Raw genomic sequence first — 22,139 nt, forward strand, 5'->3', positions numbered from 1 at the left:
CATTTACTATTAAGGGAAATACGTATGAACAAAGGCATGCCTTAAACATGCTAAAAGGTATTTTCTTGTTCCACTAAACAAATCGTTTGTTCTAGTGGTAATGAAAATAATCAGAAATCAACAGTTCCTGCAGAGTATGGTGGAAGATTTAAAGATGTCCACCTATTTGTGTTGTCAATATGTTCATGTATGCTTAAAAAAGTGATTTGTTTTTGTATAACATATTTTTTTTGACTCTTTTGATATTAAAGGTTGCCAATTGCTGACCTAAACAAACAGTTTGCAAACATTAACCAAAAGCGCCTTAAACTACTCATAAGAACCCCTGCTCTCTAAAACAAAGTACATTACAGTTTTTTCTGATGGCTTATGCACATTTTTTGTAACTATTGGCTGTTTTTGCAAAACTCTACACACAACTAAGAAAACCCTTCACCAAATCAGCAAAACATTGTAGTTGTCTTGCAAAAGCTAATAAACCTTGCATAACTCTCCAAACCTTCGTAAAAATGGTATTTTTTATATCAAACAGTTAACACAAGCCATCACATTAATAAGCACACAATGCACCAACTACACACTGATGGCATGAATAAAAACCACATCTGGCTTTTGCTTTTCTGTGCACAAGGTAGGCCATGTCAGTTTGAGGTCATACTTTTGTCATAGGTCCGTAAACACAGAGGGATCCAAACCTCAAGTACTGGTGTTTAGTCACACACATCAAAACAAACACAAGTGTTTATTTCCAAGTCAAAACAAAATAGTAATTTCAGTGAGGAAAAAAAGAAATCAGTCTACATTGTGTCGTCTCTGTGGATCCGGCCACAAAATTTCATCTACATCACATGCAATGTCCTCTAGTCCAAGGCACCGGAGAAATTATCTTTTGGAATGGTGTATCCAGGCCTGACATGATGCCTAGTCAATATCCCCACATGCCTCCTCCATTGCCTGTAAAAGGGCTATGCGTTGATGGGGATGACGGTCATAGACCTTTCAGCGCCAGGCAGAGAAGAACTCTTCAGTTGGATTCAAGAATGGAGAGTATGGGGGGAGGTTGAGTACAGTGAAGAGTGGGTGATCTGTAAACCAGTTGCGGACCAAAGCAGCCCTATGGAAACTAACACTGTCCCATATGATGATGTATCTGCTCTGCTCTGGTCTCTGAACATTAGTGAGCATGTCATGTAAGGCGTCCAGGAATGTAATAATGTGTGCAGTGTTATATGGGCCCAGGGTTGCATGATGGTGAACAACACCATTTTGACTTATAGCTGCACACATAGTTAATGCTCCTGCCACGTCTTCTCGTCAAAAGGTACTCTGTAGATTTGTTTCATTCGGATTTTGTTGCGGGCAAGTACATGACCCAATACAGAAATGCTCACATTTTGTATGTTTTGCCCCCAGCATCTGGTCGTCTAGCAATTCTGTAAAGGAACAATTTCAGTGTTTTTACATCTATGGTATTGTTGTGTTTCTCATTAGCATATGGCAGTGCTACAAATCTTAGTGCAAAGTGACTGTACTACAGTTTTTTTCAATCGCTAACAAGCGCCTACCCATACTTCAGATACTTTTTCTAAACTCTTAACACAGACTCACACCTACAAAACACAATTGGCCAAATGGATAATTTTCTTCTCAAAAATACATTTTGTTAAATATATACTAACTCTTCATTTCAAAATAGAACACATCTTTCTCTGCACACACTAACTGTACAAAAACACTATAAATCTGACTCAAAATGAAATTAGTCTGTCAAAGAATAACACTTGTTTTCACTTCACAAGGTACATGCAGTCAATCAAAGTACACCAGGTTTCAAAATACTGGCTATTATTGACATTACAAAAACTGCATAGACTTTTATGTTTCAGTTTCACAGGTATTTGCATGCGAAACATGCAATCCACCATTTTGACACCAGAAATGTCTTGGTTGGTAACTGTATGTCCACATGTACAGTAATGTTCACATTCAAAAGCATTCCAGTAAAAAGCAAACAAGTTTATGTTTCTTTACTGTTTACTACAGGAGGTACAGTAGAAACACGGTATGATAGGACAGAGAAAGTTTTACAGTATTGCTTACAGTGAACAAAATATCCATGAAACACACAAGAGCATTCTGAACAAAAAAACAACAGCAAAAAGCCAAGATAAAAAGGGGGGGAGGGGGGCTAAAAAAAGGCAAAAAATTTGCATCTAATCTCTGCGATCTTCAGGGTTAGGCCACATGTTTTCATCAACATCACATCTGATGTCATCCAAGTCGATGCACCTGGGATAAAACCGCCTGGTATGTCGGATCCACCCTTGGCAATCGTCAACTGTGATGTCCCTGGAGCCAGCATCCATGGCTTCGAGGAGGGACATCTGGTCATGTGGCTGATGGTCATAAACCTTCCACCTCCATGCAGAAAAGAACTCCTCTATGGGGTTGAGGAAAGGTGAATAGGGTGGAAGGAAGAGACTTACCAGTCTTGGGTGGACTTCAAACCATGTTGTTATTGCTTGCGAGTGATGGAAAGCCACATTGTCCCAGGTAATTACAAAGGTCCTCATGTTTTCACCCTCCTGACCCTGCTCTGGAACCAGGCACTGGTGGAGATCATTGAGAAAGGCAAGCAAGCGCTCTGTATTATAGGGTCCAACCTGACATCTGTGAAGGAGTAATCCTGCATTTGCAATTGCTGCACACATGGTAATGTTTGCCCCTCTCTGTCCTGGCACATCAACTGTGGCCCTTTTTCCAATTACATTTCGTCCACGTCGACGCCTTTTGGCCAGATTGAATCCTGCCTCATCGATGTATATGAATTCATGAGGGGCCTGGTTGGCCTCCAATTCCATAACTCTCTGAAACAAAGTTTATGTAAGTCGTGTTAGTACTGTATACCATACTGTACTGTAACCTAGTATTGTGTAGGTTACCTACTTGCAAAGTGCAAAGCTTATAGAACTGGACATTGGATTGAATATACACTATACCTGGACATATTGTCGTCGTAGCTCCTTGACCCTCTCACTGTTCCTCTCAAAGGGAACAGTGTAGAGCTGCTTCATCCGCACTCTGTGTTTGGACAATGTCCGCGTAATGGTTGTGAGGCTGATTCTATCGATATTGTCAAATATCTCATGGTCCGCCACAATTCTAGTTTGAATTTCACGCAGTTTTATTGCATTATTTGCAGTAACCATTTCTACAATGGCAAGCTCCTGATCATTACTGAGGAGGTTTCATCTTCCCCCAGAGGGTGGAAGACGTTGCATTCTTTAGAAAGACAGACAATTCAACATATGCATTACTGTATGACCATATTGACATGTCAAGTGAGAATAGAAACAATCCATGTAAAATGCAATACTTACCTGTTGGTTTGTTGAAAGATGCGTATAATGGAGGCAACCGTTGACCGCCTCAAATTGGGCTGCACTCTTTCACCAGCCTCTCTTAGTGAAAGACCATGGTTGATTACATGGTCAATGATAGTGGCACGAATTTCATCACTGACTACTGTTCTTGCAGCCCTTGGAATGCCACCACCACGCATTCTTACACCTCTACCTTGCCCTCTCCTTGGGCCTGCTCTTCTCCCTGGGCCCCTTGCTCTTACTCTTCCTCGACCAGACATTACAGTGTTTGTCTTTTTTTTGTTTCCAAAAACATCACTCCTCAAGGTCTTGCCTTATAAACCCCACTGAGTCTAAGCCAGAATGGAAGAAGCTGTGGTTGGCCCAATTTACCCAACATAAATCAGCTGTGTGTCAATTATTCAGTTGTTTATTATCAGCTGAGATATATTTTTGATATTGATATTGTTTTTGTACTGATATCATTGCAGAAGCAGAGGCTTTTATACTGTATCTAAGGTTTAGAATATTGTTTTTGCTATTGTGGGATGTTGTGTGTTAACATTCGTAGATACTACAAAAACAGTCCATAATTTTGTTGGGAGGTATAGCTTGTCTGTTAAGAAAATGTAAGCATTGTGGAAATGTGTTCACTGACTGCATATTGGGTGAACACGACATGAAATGTGTGAATGGTATGGCCATAACAGACCGATGCTGTGCTAATTGTGTTTAGAGTTTTGCAAATGTGACAACTGTTTGGACAAACGCTTGTTAGCGACTGAAAAAAACTGTAACCGATTCTCATTTTGAAATGTCCTTATGATGCTTGCTACAGTGTAGCGGCTCAAGTTAGGCTGAACCCGTTGGCCAGCTTCCCTCAGGGTCGTTCCATGGTTGATTACATGGTCCACTATTGTAGCTCTGATGTGATCAGCAATTCTATTTCTTACTCTTCTTACCCTTCCTCTCCCCCCTCCTCATCCTCCTCTTGCTCCTCCTTGTCCTCTTCCTCTAACTTCACCTCCTTGTCGTCCTCTTTGTCCTACTTCTTCACCTCCACATCCTCTTCCTCGGCCTCCTCTACTTCTCACTCTTCTCACTCTTCCTGCTCCCTCCATTGTACTCCACACACACAGCTTACCTGTAGCTTATTTATAGTGCTGATTGCAAAGTGAACTAATTATCTAAAACAGTTTTCACATGTGACAGTGTGCCAGACAGTTGGCAAAGTAGTGTAAATAATAGCCATAAATGTGTATAGTTTTGCTAGGAGTGCGTTGATCATTTGGAAATTGAGTGTAAAGCAGTGAGTTGTGTTTACAGTTCTGCAAAAAGAGTGCTGTGCAGTGGATTGTACCTACAGTTTTGCAAAGTGTGTGTTACAAAATGGCAAACTGAGTGCAAAGCAGTGTTTGTGCTTTTAGTTTTGCAAACTCAGTGAGTGGTTTTAGTATTAATAGTTTTAGAAATTGTGCTATAAGAATCACAGTTAGGGTTTAAGCACTCAGAAAAAAACTGTAATGTAAACTTAAAGCCTCAACAAGTGTTCATAACATTGTTTAACCACTGGGAGGCAGTACAGCAATGGCAATAGGAACCATGTTAGGTCTCTGAAAGCTGATTTTATTTTTTTATTTTTTATTTTTTTTTGTTAGAAAAACACACTATTTCTGAGAGTATTTTTATGCTATATTTAGATTATGCATGTTATGCATGTAAGTGTTATTAAACACAGGGGACTTGGGTGTTAGGCCTTATGCAGAAACACCTCTTCTGCTATGAACTCCCACATAAACCTCCTGTTAGTTTAAAATGTTGGTAAATGTATGGAACATTTTGCAGTTACCAAGACATTACTATAAGCTATTTGCTATATAAGAATGTTTGTTTGTGGGAGACACCACCTTCCATCTGTTGCACATCTCCCTGACTGATCTATAGAGACAGAGCATCACTGAGGTTACTGAACTGAACCTGGAGCAGAGCTTTGATCTGTCTGCGTGTTTGGTGTTGGTCGCTCTGAACAGAACCATCTGATTGTTGTCTCACAATACCCACAGTGGGACATTCACAAGCAGTCCATTCATTCATTAGCTCACCAAGAAGGAGGGAATTTATGCAGCATGGTTAACATTCATCTGAGGGGTGCATATATTAAAATACATTTGTGTGGAAGCATCTTTTAATGATGCCCTTGGAGTTTGGTTTTACACCTGAATCATTTTTTATTAAAAAAAAAAAAAAACAACACGTATCATACACATCATAATCATGGCTTGTGTTGTTGTTGTTTTTTAAGAATAGAAATCAGTGTTCTTGTCACACAGTCTCAGCCAGACAACATTTGTACATTTGTTCATTATTTGTTTGCAGCCTTCAACGCTTTGATCTCTCCGTTTCTACTGCTGGAATATGCGGCTGCAATGAAAGAGAGAGAAAAACAAAAACAAAACACTTTTCAACTCAGATATTTCATCCATAATGTAAAAATGCAACATCCTAGTAAGCAGGAAGTAGAAAAAAATCAACATTTAATTAAAAGAAGATGTTAATTGTGATATTTACTCCAGTTTGATGTCCGCTGCCTCCTGAGAAAAAGGTGTGTCTATTTAGATCGCGAACATGCAAATTACTCAAGTCAAGAATAAGTTCTTTTAATAATCTACCCTTTTCATTTGAGTCATCTAAGGCTGTCTTTGTCATTTCAGCTTGAGATGAAAAAATAATCAAAAAAGAGGAAAAAAGCCTGAATACACACACACACACACACACACACACACAGGCTCAAATAGTCTCCACAGACATAAACATGTGTCGGCTGTTTTGTGACCTCGCTGTGACATGATGAATGACCATATCAGAAGCGTAATGAAATGCTGCACAATCGCCTGCTGCTTCTCCATGTATGCAGCCCGTGTGTGCACACATGTATATGCGATGGTGTGCACGCCCAGGACTTTAATCAGAATCACAGGTGACCTGGCTTCTCACCGAGTCTCCTAGGTTTGACAAGAGCAGATAATTACCAGTGACCTCCCACCTAGTAAAATCAAACAAGGGCAGAAAAGTGAAGATAGTGGTAAGAAGAAATGACCTTGAAACTATATGGATTTACTCGCAGCTCCTCACCCGACTCCCTCTGTTGGTCTTTAACCTCCGACACAGATTCTTAATCTGTTCTAATTTTTCATCCCTTCCTCGGTAGGTGTGGCACTGCGATCACTGTCTGAGAAATACTTTGCTAGTTCAACTCTGTGAAGACTGGTTGCACAAGTTTAGGAATTCTAGCTCCATAAAAAAAACCCCTGATCTCAGACCTCAAGCTGAAGGCTAGCAGATTTGTTTGCAGATTAGTGACAAGCTGAATCTGGAGATTCACTAGGTAGAGGCAGGCAATGGACGACAGAGCTGGGTAACTGGGTAAAAGGATGAGCTGGGCTTATTCTTTTAAATAATAGCTCATATTGAGACACAAGCAAAAGGTTATAGGTCACAGTCCTCTCAAATAAAACATGAAGTCGATCCTCAAAAGATTCAGACATGAAGACGTGCAGATAAGGCAAACCAAGGGGAAATTTAATTAAACCTGAGAATAAACTTAAGGCACTGAAGGGTTCAAGAAGGAAAATCAACCAATGTCCAAAATGAATCCAAAAACTGACAACAAAAAATTAATTATTGGAAAGATATGCAGGGGAGGATAGTGGACAGCAGATAAATTACCGACTGGAAATAAAAAGGAAAATAATTGTGAAAGAATACTCAGGTAAAATGAAATGCTGTGAGGGAGGGAATGTCAAAAACAGGAAAAATACACAAAAATGAAATGAAATAAAACACAACAGAAAACAGGAAGAAGTACAAAGAACTGGGATATACAGGAATCACAGGAGACACAGGGTAAAGTTAAACACACAGAAATATGAGGGTCTCCAACTTCCAGGGGGAAAAAAATCAACCAATAAAAACTACAAAAAGAAAAGAAAACCATATACATTTAAAATAAAAATATTTTTTGAATATTTGATCCTTTCAGTAAAATATTTAGAAACTCTATCATATGATTATTTTATCGTCTGTATGCAGGAGCCTCCGTCACGGATGCTGTCTACTGATGTGACTGGTTAGTTCATGAACATGCTTCTCTGTCAGGGGAGTTTCATTCAGAATAAAACTGTAAAATCTCTGTCAGCTGTGCCTGGGGTAAAATTTCATAAGAATGACAAACCAGCCAAGCGCTGTCTCTATGTCTCTTTTTCTGCCGCTCACCAAAATCCCCCCAAAAAACATGCACAGTCATGCTCATGCACTGTACACATGTGTAAACACACACTAAAGTACACAAACACGCACAGACTTATAGAGAGACAATCTCTGTCTCACGAGAAATGTTATTAATACCTGGCAGCCTTTAAAATGTCAGCTGATCTCAAACAAGACCCAGGTTATTTATGGATCTATCGCTTCTCATGCCTTTCTGGACTCAGGATATTTTTACTTTCAAAGTGTGTCTTTAGAAGTAGGAGAAAGAGGAGGAGGAAAAGGAGGAGGAGGAGGAAGGGGGAGATGAAGATGCAGTCAGACAGAACGGTCAAATGCTAGGAAAGGTGTGCGAGCCAGCAGCCAAAGAGATCAGCCAGTCAAACCCTGAGGAGGTGGTATTTTAGACAACACCCGGGGAAAAATGTCCCTCAAGATGATTCTTCCACTTCTGACACATGGCTGCGATCAAAGAGTTGCATTCAGAGATAAAAATACCACAAATGTGGGCTAATCACAAATCTGCATTCAGCCTTGATGGCTGCTCTCTAATATGAGCTGATAGGCTTTATTTACTCCACCTCTTGTGTACTACTCTTGTCTTTGCACTCCCTGTCCTCCTTTCTTGGTATTCACCTCCAGTCAGACACACACACACACACTCTAGCTCAATCTCCAGAGCCGTTTACTCATTGAGTGATGATTGCCTGTTTAAACATCTGTCTTCACCAGTGTACACAGCTACACACACATACAAAACACACACACAACTGGTTGTCTATGTGTAGCCTTGTCATCCAATGGGCTCTATGGATTAAAGATATATACTTGAGATATTCTCTTTCAGTAAATCTAGTAAATCTTCAGTACAATTAGACACGTAGTCGGGTATCTGATTCTTGACTGCACCTGATCTGTTTATTGCTATAATTCTTCCATGTTGTGTTCCTAACTATCTCTCTCTCTATATATTTATAAGTCAGATTGAAATAAAATAATATAAAACAAAAACTGTTACTCAGAGTTGCACTCATCTATATATATATATCTATATATCCATATATGTATCTATATCTCTACATATATCTATAAAGAGATATAGATATATATAGATATATACATATATATATATATTATGGCAGGGATAGCTCAGTAGAGTGGTGGCCCCATGATCGGAAGGTCAGGGGTTCGATTCTCCTGAACAGCTACCCTGAGGTACCCCTGAGCAAGGTACCGTCCCTACACACTGCTTCCCGGGAGCCCAATGGCTGTCCACTGCTTCACTGAGTGAATGGGTTAAATGCAGAGAGGAATTTCCCCACCGGGATCAATAAAGTACACTTTCTTTCTTTCTTTCATATATATATAATTTCAGCAACAGAACAAGCGAATGCTTAATAAATGCACCGCTTATGACTTGAAATATTCCACAATGCTCCCCGCAGCTCTATGGGAATTTTCTTATCTGTTTAGTGTTACAGGGGTAGGACTCTCATTGGTAGTGACAGGCTGCAAGTAGAAAAGTTCAGATAATCTCATTATACAATACCTGCCCAACACAAGATGACAGAAAGTCGAAGGCACTGACTAATGGGAGAATGTTGAAAGTTTTAGGCTGCAAGTTGACAGTGTGCAGCCATTTTCACACATGTAGCAAAGTCCCGAACTTTTCTACTATTGTTACCACATGTTAGTGCATGTGAGAGAGTACATTTCCAACTCAGTTGGACTGGATATTAAATGGTTCTTACCCAGCAGACCACCTTCCACAAAAGTCAGTGTAATTTCTGATTTAGCTGTGAAAACAGTGCAAGTAATATCTGGTGAATTCACAGCCACAGAGTGAGCACCATGTGCGCCTCGTGCGTCACTCTGACCTCATGCCTGAAAACAGCTTTGGTCACACTTGCTCACTCTGAGCTATCAGAGAGGGTTCATTTATTAAAAATAATTATTAATTCATTTTCAGAAATTCTTCATTTCACAGATTCAACAAGTACTGGAAATATCCATGACATCAACAAGGTATTTTCTCCCAAAGAACTGCCACTCATTGGAGATTTTCTCTTTTTCATACCACTCTTTGTTAACCTTTGATCAGCAGTTTTTGAAGGACTGCCTGAACCAACTTAAAAGCAGTGTTAATTTTGACAGCAAATTGGTTTTAGTCACAGTCTTTTGACTAGAACATTTTAGTTTTAGTCGTAGTTTAGGCATCTATAGACTTTTAGTTTAAGTCTAAAAGAGTCGCTTAGATATTTTAAGATTATAGCAGATTAAATCTCAAGTTGACTCAAATATAAAGCATAAAAGTTTGTCATGTTTTCAACATTTTATTTTCCTTGACATCAGATGTGAAAGATGTGCCAACCTGATGCATGTCCACATGTCTACACTTCTCGTCCTCCAAAGAGTTGACATTTTGTTTTGTTTTTATGCAAAACAGGGAGTGAGGGAGCTAGTTGTGCTTTTCTAACCTTACTGCAGATTAGTTCTGATTGGATCTTGCCTCTCCAGAATATTTCTATCTCGTTTTTATTCGTTAACAAAAGTGTCTGTACATTTCATCATAGCTTTTGTCCTTGTGCATTAGGTCATTAACAAAAACTATGATGTAAGTTGTTGGTCAGCTAAATTAAAACTGTTTCAGAGCAACTTAAATCACCTTTCTTCTCCATTCTGATGCAGGTTTGAAGTTCAGAAGGTCATCTACATGCCTACTGGCATTGCTGCCCATATCACAGATTTGAAATTTGGGCTGAGCAGTTTAACAGGTGTACCTAATGAAGTGACCAGTGTGTGTAAATACAAATAGTAAAGTGCTTTGGATATAAGTAGAAAAAGGAAGCCCAATTCTATCTAACTTTGAGGAAGAGACTCACAGTACTCCTAAGTGAGTTGTTAATACTTCCATTCCTTCTGAATGTGAGTAACACACACTGTTAAAAAAAAAAAAAGTAATATAAAAGTATTTTACTGTGTATTTTACAGTTTTGTACTGTTTTTCTAGAATATCATTAAATTTACATAAATAGACTGATTTTACATTTCAAATGTAAATTAACGTAAAATCACTGTAAATGTAATAAAACACAATTTTCTTGTTTTTTAAATGTATCTGTCTGTACATATGCATATTTAGATTTTTAAAAACATTCACAAATGTATCATAATTTCACAAATATTTGTCCGTTATTTAAAAGATTGAATTGTTAAATTCAAATGTAATGCTATGGAAAAATATATAAAATGATTCTTATAAACTTTTTTTTTACATCAAATAATAATAATTATTATTGTTATTTAGGGTGATCATTGCTCAAGAGTTGGCAGTTCGCCTTGTAATCAGAAGGTTGCCGGTTCGAGTCCCGGCTCGGACACGCTCGGTCGTTGTGTCCTTGGGCAAGACACTTCACCTTCCACCTACTGGTGTTGGCCAGAGGGGCTGATGGCGCGATATGGCAGCCTCGCCTCTGTCAGTCTGTCCCAGGGCAGCTGTGGCTACGACTGTAGCTGCCTCCACCAGTGTGTGAATGTGAGAGCGAATGAATAGTGGAATTGTAAAGCGCTTTGAGGTTTCTCGAAAAGCGCTGTATGAATGCAATCCATTATTACAGTTTTTCTCGATTGCTAAAACACATTTCTTGAAACTACGCCTCATATCCTCACAACAGTAAACACAAATCCATAACATCTCACTCAATTTCCCAAACATCCTATTTCCAGGTCAAAATGAAGCTCTACACCCAAAACTATTCACTCCTGCTGAAAAACCAAACTTTGCCCTCAGACATCAAACACAAGCCCTCAAAAACACACACACTACAATAGTTTTGCACACTGGTACAATTAATTCAAAACAATAGTTCCAAAACAAATAGGTTGCTTATGGTTCTCCCCTTCAAAACCCTTGTCACATGATAAACACAAAAGACGCAACCAATGTATGTACAGTGGCACATTGTCATTCATGTACTATACAGTACAACACACACCAGAAACATTATCCCACCTCAGCATCTTGTCTTTGGTCTGGGTCAGGCCAGAGAATCTCATCCACATCACAGGCTATATTGGCCCTGGCCAGGCAGCGGGGGTAAAATCCTCTTGCATGCCTGATCCACCCCTGGCATGCATCTACTGATATGTCTAGGCAGGCCTCTTCCATGGCCTGAAGGAGGTGAACACGGACATAAGGTTCTCGGTCATACACTTTCCACCGCCATGCCGAAAATAACTCCTCTATCGGGTTTAGAAAGGGAGAGTATGCAGGCAGAAAGATATTAGAAAACCTTGGGTTATTGGTAAACCAGTCACGAACCAGAGCAGCGCGATGGAAGCTGACGTTATCCCACACAACAACGTAGTGAGGCTGCTCTGGCTGTGCTGGTTCCCTGTAGTCCAGCTGGAACATATGTTGTCTTAAACCATCAAGAAAAGCAAGGAGAAGCATAGTGTTATAGGGTCCTAGTACGGCATGGCGGTGGAGTACCCCTCGTTGGCTGATGGCTGCGCACATAGTGACATTCCCCCCACGCTGACCAGGGACATTTACAATAGCCCGATGGCCAATTATGTTCCTCCCCCTTTTCCTTCTTTTGGTCAGGTTAAAACCTGCCTCATCCACAAAGATTATTTCATGGGGAACAGGCCGTCCTTCAATCTCAAAGATTCTCTGCAAAACACATAACACAGTAGAGTCAGTCGGTACCCTGAGCCACAGTTCAAGAGTGCTGAAATGGCAGCATAAACTGCCATGCTGTGATGGTACACAATACTTTATACAGTATCAAAACTCATACCTGAACATATTCCACACGTTGGTTTTTCACTCTGTCAGAGTTTCGTTCGAAAGGGACTCGGTATGCCTGTTTCATCCGGAATTGATTCTTTCGGAGGATGCGGTCAATTGTGGAGAGGCTGACGGCATTTATGCCTCGAAAAAGATGATCATCCTCAATCACTCTCCTTTGAATCTCTTGCAGGCGGATTACATTATTTGCAATTACCATGTTTACAAGTTCCCTCTCTTGCTCCTCCGACAAAAGCCTTAACCTGCCTCCACCAGGTGGTCGTCTCTGTGTCCTACAAAAATAGAAGCACTCATTACTGTAACTGTCACACATTCATTTTACAGGCAAATAATGGAAACATACTCAAGACACATAAGTTCAGTAACTTAAACGTTACTGTACAAAGCAGTCTTACTGCAAGTACACCCACCTGTTTTCCTCCCTGAAGGTTCTGATGATGGAGGCAACAGTGAAGCGACTCAAATTTGGTTGTACTCGTTGCCCAGCCTCCCTCATAGTCATCCCATGGACAAGGACATGGTCAACTAAAGTGGCTCGAATTTCATCCGAGACTGACTGTCTTCTTGCCCTTGCTCTTCCCCTTCCTTGTCGCCGTCGTTCTCCACCTCCACCTCCTTCACCACGTCCTCCTCCTCCTCCACCTCTCCCTCCTCCTCCACCACCTTCCTGTTGTCCTAGACCACCTCCTCCTCCTCTTCCACCACGTCCTCCTCTTTCACCATGTCCTCTTCCTCCACCACGTCCTCCTCCTTCACCACGTCCTCTTTCTCCACCACGTCCTCTTCCTTTGCATCTCTTTGGATCCATTGTTTCAAACCTGAATGAGCTGACTTTGGCCCTTTTATCTATCCATCGCAGGTTCTGATTGGTGTGTGCTAAATTTTGACTCCTAGTGTTTCCACCTGGTTAATTGTGTGCTAATTGAGCTCAAGCTATGCTGACTTACAGTTTTTTCTGATTGCTTAAGCACATTTTTTGTAACTATTGGCTAATTTTGCAAAACTCTTCACACAAATAAGAAAACCTGTCACCCAATAATCAAAACATTGTAGTTCTCTTGTAAAAGCAAACACAGCTAGATTAACTCTTCACACCTTCGTAAAAATGGTGTTTCCGTATCAAACAGTACACACAAGCCATCATCTACTAAGCACACAATGCGCCAACTGCACACTGATGGTATGAATACAAAACACATCTGGCTTTTGCTTTCTCTGTGCACAAGGTAGGCTATGTCAGTTTGAGCTCATACGTCTGTCATAGATCCATAAGCATAGAGGGATCCAAACTTCAAGTACATCAAAACAAACACAAGTGTTTATTTCCAAGTATAGGATTATTTGCAGTCGCCATAATGACTACCGTAATTGTCAGGCTATAAGCCGCTACTTTTTGCACAAGCTTTGAACCCTGCGGCTTTTAGTCAGGTGCGGCTTTTCTATAGATTGTCCATGATTTTTGTGATATCGTAAGACGATTTGTTTTGTTTGTTCCGCTGTTGTACGGCACTACGTTGCCTGGCGGAAGGATCGGGGTTCAAGAGTGGTATGTTGGTCACATGTCCATCCGCCAGGCAACATAGTGCCGTACAAGTAGCGCGAAAAACAAACTTCAAAGTAGCGCTATGCGTTCAGCGGGAGTCGTGGATGATGAGCGGCGATAAACTTGCGAAAAGCAAGTTGTGCTCAACTCTACCGGTGGATTCTGACAGCGTGGAAAAGTGTGCAAACATCCACGATCACCAACGGATTTCGAAGGGCTGGACTGCTGCATGATGAAGAGGAGGACACCGCCACGGCCCTTCAGAGGGTGTTCGACTCTGACACTGACAATGACAATGAGGATTATCTTTGGTTTTGAAAGTGACAACGAAGGAAAGAAGCTGAGAGTGGATGACGAAGCCATCCTGAGCCTGTTCGTTTCCGACACTGGAGAAGAGGACTTTGGTGGTTTTAGTGCGCAGGAAGATGGTGGTGAATGACTGACTTTTCTTCTTGTTAAAGCCGTGTCACTGCACCTGAGCCTAAAAGGTAGTCTGAATCTATTTTTCTGGTGTGCTGTAGGTTACTGTTATGTACTACATTTGTTACTCATTTATGAAGCACAGCACATGTGCAAATATGTACCCATAACTTGATTTTCAAAATATTAATAAAAGGGGTGTGTCTCCAAACAGCCATCTCTTTCCTGACAATTCGCTTTGTGCATATTCTCTTACATATGATAAGTCAATATTGAAACACCTGCGGCTTTTGGTCAGGTGCGGCTAATGTATGTACAAAACAGGATTTCCCCCTGATTTTAGCTTGTGCGGCTAATATTCAGGTGCGCTTTGTAGTCCGGGAAATACGGTATATGGGTTACTTGGTCTGCAGTGAACATGCTTCCTCTGCCCCAGCATCTGGTCATCTAGCAATTCTGTAAAGTAACAATTTCAGTATTTTTACATCAATGGTATTGGTGTGTTTCTCATTGGCATATGGCAGTGCTACAAATCTTTGTGCGAAGTGACTGTACTCACCGATTCTCATTTCAAGATGTCCTTATGGTACTTGCTACAGTGTAGCGGCTCGAGTTAGGCTGGACCCGTTGGCCAGCTACCCTCAGGGTCATTCCACGGTTGATTACATGGTCCACTATTGTAGCTCTGATGTCATCAGCAATTCTATTTCTTACTCTTCCTACCCTTCCTCTCCCCCCTCCTCATCTTCCTCTCCCCCCTCCTCGTCTTCCTCTTGCTCCTCCTTGTCCTTGTCGTCCTCTTCATCCTACTTCTTCACCTCCACGTCCTCTTCCTCGGCCTCCTCTACTTCTCACTCTTTCTGCTCCCTCCATTGTACTCCGCACACACAGCTTACCTGTATTATAGTGCTTAGGCTGATTGCAAAGTGAACTAATTATCTAAAAAAGTTTTCACATGTGAAAGTGTGCCAGACAGTTGGCAAATTAGTGTTAATAATAGCCATACATGTGTATACTTTTGCTAGGAGTGTGTTGGAAATTTGGTAATTGAGTGTTGTGCAGTGAATTGTGCCTACAGTTTTGCAAAGTGTGTGTTACAAAATTGCAAACTGAGTGCAAAGCAGTTTTTGTGCTTTTAGTTTTGCAAACTCAGTGAGTGGTTTTGCTATAAGTCTGAATAGTTTTAGAGATTGTGCTACAGGAATCACAGTTAGGGTTTGAGCATTCAGAAAAAACTGTAAGTTAACATTATTGCATGCTAGTGCTTTCTAAATGACTACATGGTGTAAGCACTGTAAAATGTAGGGATTTGTGTGTAGAGTTTTGCAGTAACAGTTCACCAAATTTGAGTCATGTGTCAAAGCAGGGAATAGTGTTTATAGTTCAGGGAAATGGGTGAGCTTTTTGAACAATAGCGTTACGGTTTTGAAATTTTAGTTTAGAGGCCTGGTTACAGTGTTTAAGCAATCGAGGAAAAACTGTATTATTTAAACCAACTGTTAACTGTATATTTCTGTACATTTAAGTATTATTATTCATATTGCCACATTCGTTGACCTTGTTTATAGGTAATTTCATTGTTTAATCACATTAAAATGTTTAAAAGCACTTGGAAAAGGCAAAATCCCATGTAAAATTAAGGCAACAAACTGTATTGTCATTACTGAAAATAACCGTATTTTTATGAGAAAGTTATTTTCTGGTATTATTTTGCCGCCCCAGCTGCTGGAATAGAACTGTTTTTTTTAGGATTTTTTTTTTACAGTGCAATCTATAGCTCCTAAGTGTGTGAAAGAGAGACAAAATAAACTTACAGCAAAGGAGGAAAATAAGCTTAACCTAAAACCCAACTAAAAGGAAACTAGCCTTTGGATCTGAGTAATTTGCAACTACTTGGAAGCGAAGTTTTCCTTTTCTTGCTGCAGTTTCATTTCAGATGTGATACTCATTTCTGAAATGTTTGAGCATGCAATGTCATGTTATGAATAAAAATCACTAACTTGATAAATTCCACTCAGAAGCCTCTCCACACTCCTGAAACTGCTCTCATTAACGTTTCCAGAGATCTTCTGATTGCTGCTTAATCATTCAGTTTAATGCCACTGCTGCTTACAATCTACAAAACAACTGGCTGACCACACAGACTTTAACTTCTAGTGGAGACGTTTCTGTTAAAAGCATTTTGACATGTGAGTTCTTCTCTTGCTCTGCTCGTCCTGTTATGTCTTTGTTCTACAGGGCTCTTTTTGGGTTGCTTTCTTTTAATTTTGCATTTTTCCTTCAGGGCGCATAATTTGTAAGCATGATCATTTGTAAACGTAAAATTGCATCTAATTGCTATGCAGACGACACAGCTTTGTGTCTCAGTGGAACACAGAGATGCTGGCAACTGACACTGTGACCCGGATATTACTTCCTCCAGTAAAGCAAATTAAATTAAAGATTTAGATCACTTCTAACAACATTATCAGTACAAAGTATATGCAGCAGTCTCAATGGCAAAGGCTCTATTTTCATTCTCTCGGAGCGGTGTTTTTTAATCATATTGGTATTTTTGCTTAGTCCACTTTTAGCTAAAACATCTCTGAAGGTTACTTGTGTTTCAGTCTTTAAACAGTTATTCTAACTCCTGCCATTTATTTTGCGCAAGCCGTTTCATCCTTGTGAAGTATTTATCTAAATTTGGGTGGATGACTGAATGTAGTGTAAAGCGCTTTGGGGTCCCTAGGGACTAAGTAAAGCGCTATTCAAATACAGGCCATTTACCATTTAAATTTATATGGATAATATTATCTGGTTTCGAGGCTTAGAGTCGAGAGTGGCTCAAGTTTAGCTGGTGGAGTATTATTGTAGTTCTTAATTTTTCCTCCATTTTAAGTCATTTTAAAGTATATTTAGGTTTGTTTTTTTATTTACGCACATGTCTGTGGTGTTGTATTACTGTAGGCTTGTTATTATTATAAAACACTTCGCTGAGCTTTTTCAAGTTTTTAGAGCATAAGCTCCTACGCTTGAGGTTGTACTCAATTTGTAAAGGTATTTCTGTCTTTAATACAATGTTAAGCCTGAAAAGATTATTGATATGAGAATAGCACACAGCAGAACAGTTAGTAGTGGGTGTCTTGGCGTTGACCTAATCACACCCTGAAGCATGGATGCAATCCTACATACAGTAAGAAAGAGATTGAGTGATGATAACAGATGTCTTTCTCCCAAGAATGGACGAGGATGCTTATGGAGGTGGAGCTGATTAATGTTAAGCAGACAGAGAAGTGGGGAGAGCAATGAGCGGTATCGGCAGAATACAGCAAATGTTATGTCGCATTAGTCATTTGTTCAAATACTCAAAAGGACCGGTGCTTAAATTAACCTGACAAAGACTTGGCCACCTAAATTGTGCCTTTTGAATGCTTATATCTGCCTTATAAAGATGCAGGAAATTAGCTCGGTAGTTACATTAGACCCCAAATGACATTAGAGGTAAAAAAGAAACTGCTTGATGCCACATCCCATTTGCAGATCTATACTCTGCTACATGTGCTGCCGGCAGTGCTGGCAGTGTCGTCTTATTATTATATATTCAATCCAGTTCAGTTACATTTAAATAGCACCAAATCACAACAACAGTTGGCTGAAGGTGCTTTATATTGTCAAGTAAAGACCCTTTGATAATACTGAGAAAACCCCAACAATCAGAGGACATCACTATGAGTAAGCATTTGGCAACAGTGGTAAGGAAAAACTCCTGTTTAACAGAAAGAAACCTCCGGCAGAACCAGGCTCAGGGAGGGGCCGTCATAGATACAGTTCTACTCTTAGAAGGATTTTTTTAGGAGTTTTGTTTGTAGTAGAATAGTAGAATACCTCTTTGCAAGTATGAGGGTCGTCACAACAACAGCATACAACTTTGAGCTCCTGATGGCAATGATCTGTTTTCCTAAACATAGATGTTTCTGTTTTGATTTAACTACGCTTATATTAATTTAGTTATTGTATATAAATGGGTGCCACTGAAAAAAGTCCTTCCTCGTTTTAAATCCTTAACCAGCCAATCAGCATGCATTAGTCAGATGCTAGTGTTTTATAGTGTTTTATTTATTCCATATAAGAAAAAACTAAAGAACACATTATTGATGCTTTATTCACAAAGTTGCTTTTTTATTTTCGCAGGGAAACACATTTTTTGGAAGTACACTTATTAGCTTTTAGAGTTAAGTGGTGAATGGACTGGAAATTATATAATTCCTTTTTATTCTAACTGAGCACCCAATGTACTTTTAACCAGAATTCATGTTCACCAAGCCACGCAGTTCTTTATACGATGCCTTTGAGTGCTTTATAACTATGATGCACACACTCGCATAGAAGAATCAGGGATAACCTGGGGTTCACTGTCTTGCCGAAGGACACTTAAACATGGGCGTCCAAAACACAGACCTTTTGATTAGTAGATGGTCAGCTCTACTGGCAGAGAATGCTTCACTATTATCTGCTCGGCTGTTTCTTAAGCCAGTGCAATACTTTCAGCATTTTGATGGTGTTTCAGGATCCACTTATCATGAGAAGGTGTACATGATGGTCTGGGTGGATAGTCCACATGTACAGTGGATATGTGCTGCAGATAGTAGAGTGTGTCATTTATGAGAGTAGCTCCACAGCTTGAGTTGAGTGCATCAAGTGACTCACAGGCTTGGCTCTATAACTAAATATCTGTTCTGCTTTTTATAGAGCGTCATTGAAAAACAAGTTGCACAACTAACCCCCAAAACTGTTTGGCCTCCAGCACAAAAAGAGAATTTTCAGTGAAGACGCTGATTCACCAAATCTGCAGAGACCTTGGGATTGTTGCCTTTTTTCAGGTCTTTTTTTCAGAGCGCTGTCCAAGGTGCTTCATTGTTTTCTAGTTTTCTTTCAACATGATGACAACTACGGGTAAAGACATTTTCATAATGGTATGGATTCTCCTGGAACTTGCTGAAAACCAACAGACAGTGAAACTGTTCAATGAGCCTTTAAAATTATATAACAAATTATATTGCATATGGCCTTCTGATATGCCAACCCCTCCATCTATTTTCTTCTGCTTATCCAAGTCAGGCTTGCAGGGGGGACTCTTCTAGTTATCATAGGGAAAGAGATGGGGTACATCCTGGGCAGGTTGCCAGTCTGATGCACATTCACACCTATGGCCAATTTGGAATCACCAACTAACCTAACAACCATGTTTTTGCAGTATGGGGGTAAAAACCACAGAGAACCTATTCAGATAAGGCGAGAATGTGCAGATTTGACAAAGAAAGGCCCCAGCCTGGATTTGAAAACAACAGTCTGACGTCACGGTGTTAACTGCATCACCATGTCACCCTATATCAATCCCATTGGTAAATTTGTGACAAACCACTGTTGTAAAAACAACAAAAAAACAACCTACCTGACAATAAAGTTCTTGCAAGGTTTAAATCAGATTGAAATAGTTTTATTAATTATGATGAAAAAATATGTAAACCGTCTTTATTTGGCTCATGAGATCAATAATAATAAAAATAATAACAGTACCTAAAGATGGCAGCTTATTTTCACCACTTATAGCCACATTTTTTTCTCCTTCTGTCAGTACCCACTGCTCAGAGGTTGACGCTTCACTCAACATCCTCATCACTGTTGATACCACACCAATCCATCTGTCAGTCTCCAATTTCAACTCCGCTCACTCATGACCACAAGATACCTAAACTCCTCCACTTGGGGTAAAAGCTCATCCCCACTCCAAAGTGGGCACTCCACCTTTTTCTGGCTGAGAGACTTGGAGAGGCTAATTTTGATTGCTATCACTTCATACTCGACTGGAAACCACAGGAGTGATAGGGGGAAGTCGCCTTCTGGTAAAGCCAAAAAGCAGAGGTGATCCTCACGCCACCATAGCGGAGACCCCTCTGTCTCTTGGCTACATGTAGAAACTGTGTCCATAAAAATTATGAGGAGAATCTGTGACAAAGGGCATCCCCGGCAGAGTCCAACTCCTACCGGGACCAAGTTTGAGTTACTGCTGGTGATGCGAACTAAGCTGTCACCATACAGGGAGAGAACAGCTTCAAACAATGGGCCAAGTACCCCCATTCTCCCACAGAACGCCCCACAGGACACCCCAAGGGGACTTGGTTAAAGGCCCTTTCCGAGTACACAAAACACAATCTTCTGACAGATATAGAGCTTTAAATGATCTATGTTCATTTGATGAGCAAACTAGTGTATTCATGCCATTCCCAATCCCGGATAAGTGGGAGGTTTGCATCAGGAAGGGCATCCAGCATAAAAAAATGTGCCAAATCAAAAATGTGAATCCATCCACTGTGACGAACGCTTGGGAAATAACAGAGCAGTTAAAAGTACCGCAATGAATTAATCTGTTACTAAAGAGTCTATATAATCGGTCTGTTGACAATCCCTGAGAATGAGTACTGTATTAGAACAAACTGCATATAACATAAATCCTCCGTGGCAACACACAAAATAGTAGAATTAATTATTTGCTTGTCAGCCAGCAAGCTTTTCTCTTTCAGTAAACACAATTTTGTTACTCACTGAATCAATCTGAGTTAATCTGAGGGCCTGATCAAGCTGCTGTCCAGAGAACATATGTTCCCAACTGGCTGGTTTACACACTGTCCAGCTGCTCACAGACAGACTATCCTTTAAAACATCTGTCAGCTATTGTCTCTTTCCATTTACCAGAGGTATTGCTGTATCCTCTACACACATCCCGCACAGATATAAACACCTCTGTCACCCGTCTTACATCTGAAGCACTCTATTTTAACACTTGTCTGTATTTATAGAGCAGAGTCGAAAGGCTTGTCACCTGACCAAGCTGCCGAGTGAGGAAAAAGAAGAAAACGGCTTTTATTAGAAGTGATGGTAACCTGCAGAAGACGGCACTCTGTAAAACTATGAAACGCCTGTCCCACAGCGTGAGTGAGAGAAGGGAGGGGGGCACAGTGAAATTGTTTCTCCTTCCTCTGCTGAAGTAATGTCAAAAGTAAGCCATGAAGAAGGGAAGAGACGTAAGAGGCAATCAGACTGTTTTCCCTCTATCTCTCCGGCCCTCAGCATTATTCACTACTTTCTCCTCTTGGCACAGCGATACACACTTATGCGTGTCAACATGATTCCATTCAACATAACTTAAAATGTTTTCCTCTAGCAGAACGAAAGGTCTGAGAATTATGATGGATTGATTTTTTTTCTCTTTTCTCTCCTGCTTTTCAGTCTAATTGCAGGCAGATGATTGCCTTTGTAGCATGCTCTTTAGTCTGTGAATGAGACGCACAGCAAATAATCCTGAAAACCATATTTGTATGGGTGTAGCACTTCCAGGTCCATTGTCCCATTTGGTGCGCCTCTTTTATTTTTACTGGCTTTTGTGTTTGATGTGGATCAAAAATGATCAGACATCCATCTATTAATTGAAGTTTCAAGATGTGGTGGTAAAAAACAGAGCAACAAATGCATAAACTACTGAGAGCATTACAGACACAAGTGAATGCTAAGAGTTTTGGGGAGAAACTAAAAATACATGCCAGTAATTAGTTGAAGCGATATCCAGCCCGTGCGTTATTATTCCCAAGGTATCAAATATAGCCTTTTTTTGGCATCTCTAAATTACTAACAGAAGGTGTCCTTTGGCATCTGTGCATGATGCACTCTCAACACATCACATATATGTGATAATAAAGAACTT

At 40.2% G+C, this 22,139-nt stretch overlaps 1 protein-coding gene across 1 annotated transcript; it reads right to left on the reverse strand.

Annotated features, from left to right (window-relative positions):
* Nucleotides 1–11,422: 11,422 nt before the first annotated feature.
* On the reverse strand, nucleotides 11,423–13,512 carry LOC106674878 (uncharacterized). The gene is made up of 3 exons (XM_024803570.2): nucleotides 12,849–13,512; nucleotides 12,428–12,710; nucleotides 11,423–12,300 (listed from the first exon to the last, which is right to left on the reverse strand). The coding sequence occupies exons 1-3, from the start codon at nucleotides 13,244–13,246 to the stop codon at nucleotides 11,629–11,631; spliced, it is 1,353 nt and encodes a 450-aa protein (XP_024659338.2). The 5' UTR covers nucleotides 13,247–13,512; the 3' UTR covers nucleotides 11,423–11,628.
* Nucleotides 13,513–22,139: the final 8,627 nt, after the last annotated feature.

The sequence above is a fragment of the Maylandia zebra genome, linkage group LG8, assembly GCF_041146795.1.
Source record: "Maylandia zebra isolate NMK-2024a linkage group LG8, Mzebra_GT3a, whole genome shotgun sequence".
NCBI lineage: Eukaryota > Metazoa > Chordata > Actinopteri > Cichliformes > Cichlidae > Maylandia > Maylandia zebra.

Bases quoted from the DNA above. Each gene is read 5' to 3' on its own strand.
- LOC106674878 (XM_024803570.2), bottom strand. From the start codon at position 13,246: ATGGATCCAAAGAGATGCAAAGGAAGAGGACGTGGTGGAGAAAGAGGA. The intron at 12,711-12,848 runs GTGGGTGTACTT...CTATTTTTGTAG, and splicing joins ACCTTCAGGGAGGAAAACAG to GACACAGAGACGACCACCTG. The intron at 12,301-12,427 runs GTATGAGTTTTG...TGTGTTTTGCAG, and splicing joins AACGTGTGGAATATGTTCAG to AGAATCTTTGAGATTGAAGG.